Here is a 12,500-nt window from a genome sequence, read left to right as displayed (position 1 = left end):
GAGGACACTTTAACACACGTTTATGCTCCTAGAGGACACTTTAACACACGTTTATGCTCCTAGAGGACACTTTAGCACACGTTTATGCTCCTAGAGGACACTTTAGCACACGTTTATGCTCCTAGAGGACACTTTAACACACGTTTATGCTCCTAGAGGACACTTTAGCACACGTGTATGCTCCTAGAGGACACTTTAGCACACGTTTATGCACCTAGAGGACACTTTAACACACGTTTATGCTCCTAGAGGACACTTTAACACACGTTTATGCTCCTAGAGGACACTTTAGCACACGTTTATGCTCCTAGAGGACACTTTAACACACGTTTATGCTCCTAGAGGACACTTTAGCACACGTTTATGCTCCTAGAGGACACTTTAACACACGTTTATGCTCCTAGAGGACACTTTAACACACGTTTTAGCTCCTAGAGGACACTTTAACACACGTTTATGCTCCTAGAGGACACTTTAGCACACGTTTATGCTCCTAGAGGACACTTTAACACACGTTTATGCTCCTAGAGGACACTTTAACACACGTTTATGCTCCTAGAGGACACTTTAACACACGTTTATGGTCCTAGAGTTCACTTTAACACACGTTTATGCTCCTAGAGGACACTTTAACACACGTTTATGCTCCTAGAGGACACTTTAGCACACGTTTATGCTCCTAGAGGACACTTTAACACACGTTTATGCTCCTAGAGGACACTTTAACACACGTTTATGCTCCTAGAGGACACTTTAACACACGTTTATGCTCCTAGAGGACACTTTAACACACGTTTATGCTCCTAGAGGACACTTTAACACACGTTTATGCTCCTAGAGGACACTTTAACACACGTTTAGCTCCTAGAGGACACTTTAGCACACGTTTATGCTCCTAGAGGACACTTTAACACACGTTTATGCTCCTAGAGGACACTTTAACACACGTTTTAGCTCCTAGAGGACACTTTAACACACGTTTATGCTCCTAGAGGACACTTTAGCACACGTTTATGCTCCTAGAGGACACTTTAACACACGTTTATGCTCCTAGAGGACACTTTAACACACGTTTATGCTCCTAGAGGACACTTTAGCACACGTTTATGCTCCTAGAGGACACTTTAACACACGTTTTAGCTCCTAGAGGACACTTTAACGCACGTTTATGCTCCTAGAGGACACTTTAGCACACGTTTATGCTCCTAGAGGACACTTTAGCACACGTTTATGCTCCTAGAGGACACTTTAACACACGTTTATGCTCCTAGAGGACACTTTAACACACGTTTAGGCTCCTAGAGGACACTTTAACACACTCCACAGGCTCTTAGCGACAACAGGAAGTCCTGACGGTGATGGTTTAAGTTACAGAATCTCTGGAGATATAAAACGGTGTTTGTTTTTATTTGACTGCATTAATTTCACTGAATATAAAACTTTGGTTAAATGTTAAAATGATATTTTGCATTAAAGCATGAGTATTAATGATGTGATGATATAAAGGTGTATAAACAGTCACAGCAGCATCCTCGTCGTGCGTCTGATGCTCGTGCGACCCCTGAACGCCTCAGCGCTGCTGCGTGGGCGCTCCCCTCTATTTCTGGACGCATGAGTCATCTTCACTCATGTTACACAATAGAAACTTCCACTGAGACTCTACTGCAGCTGGAGTAGAGCTGCCGCAGGCTGCTGGTTTGAATCCCTCCGCCTCTCCTCGGGTGCATTTACCAGAGACCGTACTTCGCCCGTACAGACCCTGGAGCCCGGCTGTAGGGGGGCAGACCCTGAGCTCATGGAGCCCGACTATAGGGGGGCAGACCCTGAGGTCAGGAAGCATGGCTGTTGAGGGGCAGACCCTGGAGCCCAGCTGTAGTGGGGCTGACCCTGGTGCCCGACTGTAGGGGGGGAGACCCTGGAGCCTGACTGTGTAGGAGCAGACCCTGGGGTCAGGAAGCCTGGCCGTAGGGGGGCAGACCCTGGGTCAGGGAGCCCGACTGTAGGGGGGGAGACCCTGGAGCCTGACTGTGTAGGAGCAGACCCTGGGGTCAGGAAGCCTGGCCGTAGGGGGGCAGACCCTGGGTCAGGGAGCCCGACTGTAGGGGGGCAGACCCTGGAGCCCGACTGTAGGGGGGCAGACCCTGGGTCAGGGAGCCCGACTGTAGGGGGGCAGACCCTGGAGCCCGACTGTAGGGGGGCAGATCCTGGAGCCCGGCTGTAGGGGTGCAGACCCTGGTGCAGGTCTTCAGACGGTTTCAGAGCAGTTTGGGGGTGCAGACCCTGGGTCAGGGAGCCCGACTTTAGGGGAGCAGACCCTGCTGCAGGACTTCAGACTGTTTCAGAGCAGCCTGGGGGAGCAGACCCTGGTGCAGGTCTTCAGACGGTTTCAGAGCCGTCTGGAGGCCCATGTTGTGATAATAACGGCTGTGAGTTGGATCCCCGCGTCCCTGCAGCAGACGGAGGCCTGGGCTCTTATCTCTGACAGCAGCAGGGGGCCGGGGGGGCTGTTGATGCTGCAGGAATGAGGCCACGGGCTCAGCCAGCGGTGGCGATGCTCGTGGCGGTATGTGCGCGTGTGTCACACTGTTGAACCGTGTTGTTTTGGCTGCAGAGCGCCGTCAGCGCTGTCAGTTGATTCTCTGCTGCAGGAATTTTAAGTTGAGTGCTGATACGACAGAACAACACCTTCCTCTCTCCTCTGATATCAGACGCTGCGCGGCTTTTTCTGCTTTGTCACCGCACAGGAAACTATTTTAACCCGTTAGAAACGCCTCAACGCAACAGTCACACGACCTCTGGTATCAGCTGATCGCACAGTCCAGGTGTGAGCCCAACGCACAGCTGGGGTTGGTCAGGATGAAACATAAAGGAGGAAGCACCGTGTTGGCCCAAATATAAGACAACATGAATTATCAGACGACTTTCTTAAAACCATTCTTGGTAAAACACCCGTTCCTGTGGATTTTGAAACCAAAGTAGGAGGTGTGGTGGTCCTGCTTTGTTTGCTGCATCCTGGTGACTTTAAAAATCATAATAACGACATTACAACATCATTTTAATGTTAAATACTCCTCTGGCATAACACTAATATTCAGTTTTCATTTATTCATTCATTTTATACATTAAAGTTGCAGAATGAGCAGAACGGCTCCATCTAGAGTCTCCAGATCGTCGTCCCAACAACAAAACAGAAGTCCAGCAGTGGGGTTGCCAGGTTGGTCAGACCCGGCCCAGTAGCTCCAGGAGACCGGAGTCTGTTTGAGCCTGTTTGAACCCGTCCCCTCCAGAAAACCACAGCATCAAAACAAGGATTAGAGGAGTTTGACTGACAGTTAGCGTTAGCCGTTAGCGTTAGCCGTTCCAGCTAAGTGCAGATGACAGTGATGCTAGCATCAAGGAGCAGCGTAGCCATGTGGGCGTGCGTTTGAATGGCGTTCCTCTCCTTTCTCTCAGTCCATGGAGTGAATGCTCGGCCTATAGTGACTCTGGTTGTTGCCCGTCTGCGCTCACTCAGCTGCTACTTCACCCACCCGCAGCCTCAAACCATCCGCAGGTGAACGTGCATCACTACTCTACAGCGGCACAAACAGTTTATGAAAATGAAAGGGAAATAAAAGGTGTCAAAGGAAGTGGTATGACCATGGGAAGGATGAGTCATAAGGAAAGGAGGGTATAAGGGGGTAGGGAAGGAGAGAAGGACCCTGGGGAGAGAAGGAGGATTTATTTTTGTTTGTAAGGAAACTTCCTCTAATCACAACTTCACCACAAACATCTCAAAGACGCTGTGATGTCGTCAGCGTCGGCCAATGACAGCAGTCGGGTGTGGTCGCGTCTCTGTGTAGCTGATAACGGCCTGCCAACGCACACACACACACGCACGCACACACACACACACACGCACACACACACACACGCACACACACACACACACGCACAGCCGGCTGTAACTGTTGCGTCTTGTGATTTTCTGTATCTGAGTCAGAACGAAACTTAACAGTCGATTCTGGACGGAAACCCGCGGGAGTGACCTGCGTCGTGGCTGAGGTTAGTGACGGTGGTCGGGTAGTTTGGGGTTACCATCATGACATGACCACTAAACCGTTCACGGCGGCCATGTTTACTGTTTATTGATCAATACTTTACTGATCGACCGGATCGATGTATTTACTTTGAACCTCCAGGAAGTAGATCGTATCTTGGGACAGGAAGTAGGTTGTTCCCTGTGACAGGAAGTAGATCGTACCCTGTGGCAGGAAGTAGACCGTACCCTGTGGCAGGAAGTAGATCGTACCCTGTGGTTGAAATAGATCGTACCCTGTGGCAGGAAGTAGATCGTACCCTGTGTCAGAAAGTAGATCGTACCCTGTGGCAGGAAGTAGACCGTACCCTGTGGCAGGAAGTAGATCGTACCCTGTGGTTGAAATAGATCGTACCCTGTGGCAGGAAGTAGATCGTACCCTGTGGCAGGAAGTAGATCGTACCCTGTGGCAGGAAGTAGACCGTACCCTGTGGCAGGAAGTAGATCGTACCCTGTGTCAGAAAGTAGATCGTACCCTGTGGCAGGAAGTAGACCGTACCCTGTGGCAGGAAGTAGATCGTACCCTGTGGTTGAAGCAGATCGTACCCTGTGGCAGGAAGTAGATCGTACCCTGTGGCAGGAAGTAGATCGTACCCAGTGTCAGAAAGTAGATCGTACCCTGTGGCAGGAAGTAGATCGTACCCTGTGAATGGAAGTAGATCGTACCCTGTGTCAGGAAGTAGATCGTACCCTGTGACAGGAAGTAGATCGTCTGTCTTTAGTACTTTAAGTAAAGACTTTATACTGTTCATCGTTCTTAACGTTAATTATTGTTCCTCTTCTTACTCTAATGAATGAAACAGTAAATTCAGAATGTTGCAGATTTAGAGTCATCAGAATCATCATTGGGAGCTGTGACTCTGCAGTTTTCAGTGTCTGACCCACTTACAGCTTCAGGCGTCAACATGTTTTATATTTCACTGCATCACGACTCATCAAAAACTCTGTGATGAGACAAACAGTGTGAATCAGCAGCTTTGAACCTCAGTGATGGAAACCGGAGAGAACGTTTTACATGTGAAGCTGCAGAAAAATGAAGCTGAAGGGCTCATGACGTGTTTTAAAGGTGCCCTGGGAAAACAACCAAATACAGAAACACACTACAAACAGCAATGCACGACAACATGAACTGTTCCCAGGGGACACTTAAAAGTGATGCACACGGCAGGGACACGGTTGTTGTTGTCGTGGGTTGTGAGTTATTGACGTTGGTTATCTGTCAGAGTTATGGTTTATTTTAACTTTTTGATTATTCAGATTTATTTAAAGTATTAGTCTGGTTAAGATATGTTTAGTCTGGTTTAGTCTGGTTCAGTCTGGTTTAGTCTGGTTTAGTCTGGTTCAGTCTGGTTTAGTCTGGTTCGTTATCCCAGAGTGTGCAGATTGTAAACGCCCCCCATGGCGTTGTGGTCTGGACGGTGAAAGCTCAGACTTTGTTAAAGGACGGCGTCATGGCCCCACCTCCGACCTCTGACCCCGCGGCGTCACATAACAACAACAGTGCTGCTGCGTGAGAAGACAGAGACGGACCCAGAGACTGTTTCCTGAACTGGACCCTGAGCCACATGCATGGGACTGAATGAGGCCCAGCACAGATTTCTCCCTTTTCCCTGATGCTCTGAATAAGGAGCTAAACTGCTCTAGGCTCTGTTTCTAAATCCAGTTCTAAGAAGCTGTGAAAAGTCTCTGAATGTAGTGAGAAAGTGGCGCCTGGGAGTGCTTTGGGACGGGGAAGGGGCTCCCAGCAGCACCCTCTGCTCAGTGAGGACACTAACTGCAGAGTGAAGGGGCTCCCAGCAGCCCCCTCTGCTCAGTGAGGACACTAACTGCAGAGTGATGGGGCTCCCAGCAGCCCCCTCTGCTCAGTGAGGACACTAACTGCAGAGTGAAGGGGCTCCCAGCAGCACCCTCTGCTCAGTGAGGACACTAACTGCAGAGTGAAGGATTCTCCACAGCGTCTCCCCGTCTCTTCTTCTCTGGTGTTGGTGTGTTTCTGTGGCAGTTACAGCGCCACCTCCAGGCCTGGCATGGGTACTACAGCGTTTGGAGTCACTGCACCTGGTTTCATGTGGACGCAGAGGTTTAGGATCCAGGACCAGGACCAGAACCAGGACCAGGACCGGGACCAGGACCAGGACCAGGACCAGGACCGGGACCAGTGGACAAGGGAACTTTTTAAGAACCACAGAGAATAAAAAAAGTCGTTTTCCATCGTTGGACGAACCTTTAAAGACGCAGACACTTTGGCTGTTAGTGAGACAATCGATCAATCTGCTGCTTAGAGACCTATGTGTGTGTGTGTGTGTGTGTGTGTGTGTGTGTGTGTGTGTGTGTGTGTGTGTGTGTGTGTGTGTGTGTGTGTGTGTGTGTGTGTGTGTGTGTGTGTGTGTGTGTGTGTGTGTGTGTGTGTGTGTGTGTGTGTGTGTGTGTGTGTGTGTGTGTGTGTGTGTGTGTGTGTGTGTGTGTGGTCTGGCGGTGGGAGGTCTGTTTTAGTGCGGCGTCTCTTTGTCTCTTCCACATCTCTGCCGGCTGATTGGACGGCTGAGTGTGGTAACCTAGCAACCTTCAGACGGACGGACGGACATTTATTTTTGAGAAGTCATATTTTTTTACACGTCACTTCCTGTTTCCCGAGGTTCAGGTGATCTTTGGACGTCTCTGTTTCCTGGTTTTAGTCTTTTTGTCATATTTCATTTTCTACCAAACTCCTGTCAACACTGTCGCTTAGCAACAGCGTCGACCTCCCAGAAGTAAAGACGTGGATCCTGAAAATAGAGAGAATGCAGCTTTAAGTGGACATTAGAGAGAATGCAGCTTTAAGTGGAGTCTCCTCCTGCTGGACATTAGAGAGAATGCAGCTTTAAGTGGAGTCTCCTCCTGCTGGACATTAGAGAGAATGCAGCTTTAAGTGGAGTCTCCTCCTGCTGGACATTAGAGAGAATGCAGCTTTAAGTGGAGTCTCCTCCTGCTGGACATTAGAGAGAATGCAGCTTTAAGTGGAGTCTCCTCCTGCTGGACATTAGAGAGAATGCAGCTTTAAGTGGAGTCTCCTCCTGCTGGACATTAGAGAGAATGCAGCTTTAAGTGTCTTTTTAAGACTCTTAAACGTCTTTTTAAGACTCTTAAACGTCTTTTTAAGACTCTTTAGTGTCTTTTTAAGAGTCTTTAGTGTCTTTAAGACTCTTTAGTGTCTTTTTAAGACTCTTTAGTGTCTTTTTAAGTCTCTTTAGTGTCTTTTTAAGACTCTTAAACGTCTTTTTAAGACTCTTTAGTGTCTTTTTAAGAGTCTTTAGTGTCTTTAAGACTCTTTAGTGTCTTTTTAAGACTCTTTAGTGTCTTTTTAAGACTCTTAAACGTCTTTTTAAGACTCTTTAGTGTCTTTAAGACTCTTTAGTGTCTTTTTAAGACTCTTTAGTGTCTTTAAGACTCTTAAGTGTCTTTTTAAGACTCTTTAGTGTCTTTTTAAGACTCTTTAATGTCTTTTTAAGTCTCTTTAATATCTTTTTAAGACTCTTTAGTGTCTCTTTAAGACTCTTTAGTGTCTTTTTAAGACTCTTAAACGTCTTTTTAAGACTCTTTAGTGTCTTTTTAAGACTCTTTAGTGTCTTTAAGACTCTTTAGTGTCTTTTTAAGACTCTTAAACGTCTTTTTAAGACTCTTTAATGTCTTTTTAAGACTCTTTAGTGTCTTTTAAAGACTCTTAAGTGATGTTTGCAGTTTTATAAAAGTGCGTTGGGGTGAACTAATAACGGGACGTGACTCGGCTGTAAATAAGAGTGAAACGGTCTGAACTGTGGGCGGAGCTCCGGGCTGCTGCTCCGTCTCGTGTGACGGGATCTGATCCGTGGTATTGATCCCGTATGGATCAGCAGAGGCCTCCGTCTGTAACCGATCGCTCCCTGAGGACGAACCGGAGCCACGGCCGTCTCTGCAGACGCCATCACATCATTAATTTAAGACCCTCACTCTTAAAACCATCTGCAGCAGTCGCTTAATGGATCAAATCAGATCCTTTTTTTGTGATATTAAGAATAAACGAAGGAGGCAGGTGATGATGAACGGACTCAGAGGCTGAAGGAGCAGAGATTCACAGAGCGAGGGATATCTGGAGTAAATCACCACCTGATAAAAGCAAAATATCCTTTAAAAACAGGTGAAAGATGAACTTTTCAGTGGCTGACTCAGCGTTTATGCTTAAAGCTTGTTTTTGTTTATTTATTTAAAGTGAAACTCAGGCGTAAAATCCTCCTCCAGGGTCTTTTTCAACACTTACACTCATCAGATAAGTCGTCGTTTAACAAATGTTAAGGTAGAAATCCAGGAGAGATGCTAACAGCAGGACGTGGCTAACAGTGATTAGCTCGGGGCAGCACGGTGAAGGCATTCAAAGGTCTTTTTTAACCACTAATCCTGCTGAAAATAACAGCAAACCTCTGCAGCAGCATGAGAAGAGTCCCTACACACACAACAAAGCATCATCAGCGTAGTTATTGAAGCCAGAGTTTATTAAAGAGTGTTTTAAAGACTTACCTACTGGCCCCTGTACCAGCTCCTCTCATAGTAAAGTCCATTACAGTGGAAGGAGCCCATTGCTGCTTTGTTGTGTCTGTAGGGACTCTTCTCATGCTGATGACACTTGAATTTATTATCATATTGGATTTATTTGGGTTAATGTTTTGTGTGTGTGTGTGTGTGTGTGTGTGTGTGTGTGTGTGTGTGTGTGTGTGTGTGTGTGTGTGTGTGTGTGTGTGTGTGTGTGTGTGTGTGTGTGTGTGTGTGTGTGTGTGTGTGTGTGTGTGTGTGTGTGTGTGTGTGTGTGTGTGTGTGTGTGTTCAGGTGCTGATCGACTGCAGAGACCTGAAGAAACAGACTCCGACATGATCCCCTATTCTCCCTGAGGTACCAACACACACACACACACACACACACACACACACACACACACACACACACATACACACACACACAGCGCTGTGTCTCATTGTGTTTCATTCATCGGTGTTCAGGGTGTTTCCCGTCGCTGACCGCACGTTACCCACACTTCCACGTGTGTGTGTGTGTGTATGTGTGTGTGTGTGTGTGTGTGTGTGTGTGTGTTGGACAAAGCGGTGGACTCTGGAATAATCCCTTTGTGTCCCGTCAGACAATCACAGACCTGCAGCAGCAGAGTTGGTGACAAACGTCCGTCAGGTCCGACTCTGCTGCTGTTCCCTCCAGATGTTTCAGCTCTGTGTGTCCGACGGCTACGCTACGCTAGGCTAGGCTAGGCTAGGCTAGCAGTTTCCCCCCGCGTCCAGTCTTTGTGCTAAGCTAGGCTAAAGGTCCAAACGCACACCTTTGGTTTTAAATCACAGAACACGGTTTGAGGTGCAGACTGCCTCCACCGCCCGACCTCGACCCTGTGTTTAGTGTTTGGAGCGACGACGTGACGCGGGCGACGTTTATGTTCGTTTATTTAAACTCCGGCAGATAAAACTGCCACAAACCGTCCGTCCGTGCGTCCGTCCGTGTCCCAGGAGCTGAGATGGAGTGATGAAGGAGGAAACAGAGCGAGTGATGCGGAGGAGCAGTCGTTCCCACAGTAAGAAGATTTTTTTTGTTTTGGTTTTTTTGATTGAAACTTTTTTTTACGTGAATCTTTTTCAACATTTTTGAACTTTAATATTTTTGACCATTTTTTCGACACACTGTAAAATGAGGTTTTGACACTTTTCTTTGGACACTTGCTGCGACACACTGTGACGTTTGGACCTGTCTTTTTTTTTTTTTTTACACTTTTTTTGTAGAGACTTTTTTTAAACACTTCTTTTCCTCCATGACCTTATTTTCGACACTTTCTATGACTTTTTGGACACTTTTTCTTGGATATGACCTTGTTTTTTTACATTACATTTTTTCAACGTCACTTTTGTTCGACACATTTTTATAAACATGACTTTTCAACTTTTTTTTGACATTGTTTTACTATTTTTGACACTTTTTACCAACATTACCTTATTTTCAACACTTGTTTGGACACACTGTGATGTGACGATTTGACACTCACTATAAAATGACTTTTTTTCAACACGATTTATTTTTAAAATGACTTTTTTTCAACACGATTTATTTTTAAAATGACTTTTTTTCAACACGATTTATTTTTAAAATGACTTTTTTTCAACACGATTTATTTTTAAAATGACTTTTTTTCAACACGATTTATTTTTAAAATGACTTTTTTCGATGTGACACTTCTTTTTGGACATGACTTTATTATTTTTGACACTTTTTCCAACGTGATCTTATTTTCAGACACACTGTAACATAACTTTTTAACTTTCTTTCAACACATTTTATGACTTTTGGACATGACTTCTTTTTCGACATTACTTTTCTCTGAACTACATTTTATTTGACATGACTTTCTTTCAGGCGTGACTTTTTCAACACTTTTTTTTTGACACTTCTTTTTGGACGTGACTGTTTTGGATAAGTCTCTTTTTTTGGACTTTTTTGGATTTTTTTTTGGACTTTTTTTGGACTTTTTGGACTTTTTTCGACCCTACAACAATTTCACGAACGCCTCCTGTCACCAGTTTGTGTTACTGTCATAAATCTTTGGCTCTTCGCCTCCTTGTGGACGTATTTCTCACGTCTGTTCCAAAGTGACGCGTTACACGTGAAGGACCGTTACAGTGTCGTTAGATTCTGTGCGTTAATGAAACATTAGTGAACTTTAACTGTTATTTAAACTGAACTCTGCTTTAATGTGATTTAACCCAAAGTCACGTCTGTGTGTCTCTCAGGAACTGACCAATCAGCAGTCAGGATGATGCCCAAGGTAAACGCTGCTTCACTTCCTGTTTTAAAGCGTCGTCATGGTGACGAAAAAGAGTCTTAACCACAAGAAATGTTTAAAAACTCTCACTTTGTGTGTGTGTGCGTGTGTGTGTGTGTGTGTGTGTGTGTGTGTGTGTGTGTGTGTGTGTGTGTGTGTGTGTGTGTGTGTGTGTGTGTGTGTGTGTGTGTGTGTGTGTGTGTGTGTGTGTGTGTGTGTGTGTGTGTGTGAGAGCAGCAGCTAGCTCAGACGTCTCCGGGGAGCGTGTTGTCGCTGAGAGGATCCAGCGTCCCAGGATCCCCCGCAGCCGCCATCGTGGTGAGACCCACACACACACACACACACACACACACACACACACTGATGAAGTCGTGTTATCCTTCAGATTAATGGTGAGGCATTAATCTGTAATCTCCTTCTACAGGCGAGGGTGGAGGACGGCGTGATCGGCTACAAGGACTTGGCGGCGTTACCCAGAGACAAAGCCATCCTGGACATCGAGAGGCCGGACCTGATGATCTACCAGCCGCACTACGTCTACAGCCCGCTGGAGGTGATTTGAATCCGCCGCTACGCCGACGATCATTCACCGTTCGTGCATAAGCCTCCATACATATTTAACCCACTTATTTATTACTGAGGGCGCCCTCCCACTGTGCCTCCGTACCATGCCCCAGCACGTGTCACGGCTAAAGTCTGGTTCCTTTGACCAGTGTGAGTGCAACCGTACCGCGTCTAGGAGCGGCACGCTTGCCGTCCACGGCCCGTTTGGGAGAGGTGGGCTTTAGTAAAGCACGTTTGCACGTGTACGAGCACGAGCGTGCGCACGTGTACGAGCACGAGGCCTACGGCGGTTCTGAGGTCATTTCCTGTGCGCCTGTTGGGACGTAGAAAAAAGAAGGAGGGACCATGCGTGGACATTTCAAACAATGGCGGTGAAAGGTTCACGTTGGTGTGATGCGGAGGTGGAGTGTTTACTGCAGATTTGGTCGATGAAAAGATTCAAAAACAGTCGACAAGACGCACAAAAACTCCGAGGTCTACGGAAAGATCTGGAAACAAAGCCACGCATCGCCATGACGTCATCAATGCGTGTGACGTGTTACGGCGTGATGACGTATAGGCAGCAAGAAGCATTCTCCGAGGCCCAGGTAGTGTGAGTACAAACGGGCCTGGAGGGGGGGACAAGGACCCTAAAGCACGGGGCACGGGACGGAGGCACAGTGGGAGGGCGCCCTGACTCAAGTCCTAAGAAGGAAAAGTCTCTGAATGTGAGAAACGCGTCGAAAAGAAGTCAAACATTGAGTGATTTTGATCCGTTCTCATCTTCTCTCCTCCTCAGAGGTCTTTGTCTCCGCGCTCCATCTCTCCTCCTCCCTCTCCAGAGGTAACGTTTCATATTTATTCATATATATATAAATAAATATAAATAAATATATGTGCACATACTCTTTGACTGAGTCCTGAGTTCCTGTGTTTGCAGAAGGAGTGCAGGGAGTGGCTGGAGAACCGTTCCCCTGGAGGTTCCTCCCCCTGTTCCACCATCCAGAGCACACACACACACAGCACACACACACCGAGCACACACACACCGCCCACACC

General features: G+C 46.8%; 1 protein-coding gene across 1 annotated transcript in view; it reads left to right on the top strand.

The window, feature by feature from the left end:
- Positions 1–12,500, top strand: part of LOC310945813 (dematin-like) — a 24,159-nt gene that overhangs the window by 2,492 nt on the left and 9,167 nt on the right. The window contains exons 2-7 of the mRNA XM_083912027.1: positions 8,915–8,977; positions 10,867–10,901; positions 11,136–11,216; positions 11,323–11,451; positions 12,241–12,285; positions 12,382–12,500. The exon at positions 12,382–12,500 is cut by the window's right edge and continues 68 nt beyond it. Of these exons, the coding sequence (XP_083768153.1) occupies positions 10,890–10,901; positions 11,136–11,216; positions 11,323–11,451; positions 12,241–12,285; positions 12,382–12,500 (386 nt within the window). The 5' untranslated portion in view covers positions 8,915–8,977; positions 10,867–10,889. The remainder of the gene's footprint in view (positions 1–8,914; positions 8,978–10,866; positions 10,902–11,135; positions 11,217–11,322; positions 11,452–12,240; positions 12,286–12,381) is intronic.

The sequence above is a fragment of the Echiichthys vipera genome (assembly GCF_963691815.1).
Source record: "Echiichthys vipera genome assembly, chromosome: 4".
In the NCBI taxonomy this organism is placed as follows: domain Eukaryota; kingdom Metazoa; phylum Chordata; class Actinopteri; order Perciformes; family Trachinidae; genus Echiichthys; species Echiichthys vipera.
Note: the sequence above shows the minus strand (reverse complement) of the source record. Positions and strands in the feature narration are given on the sequence as shown.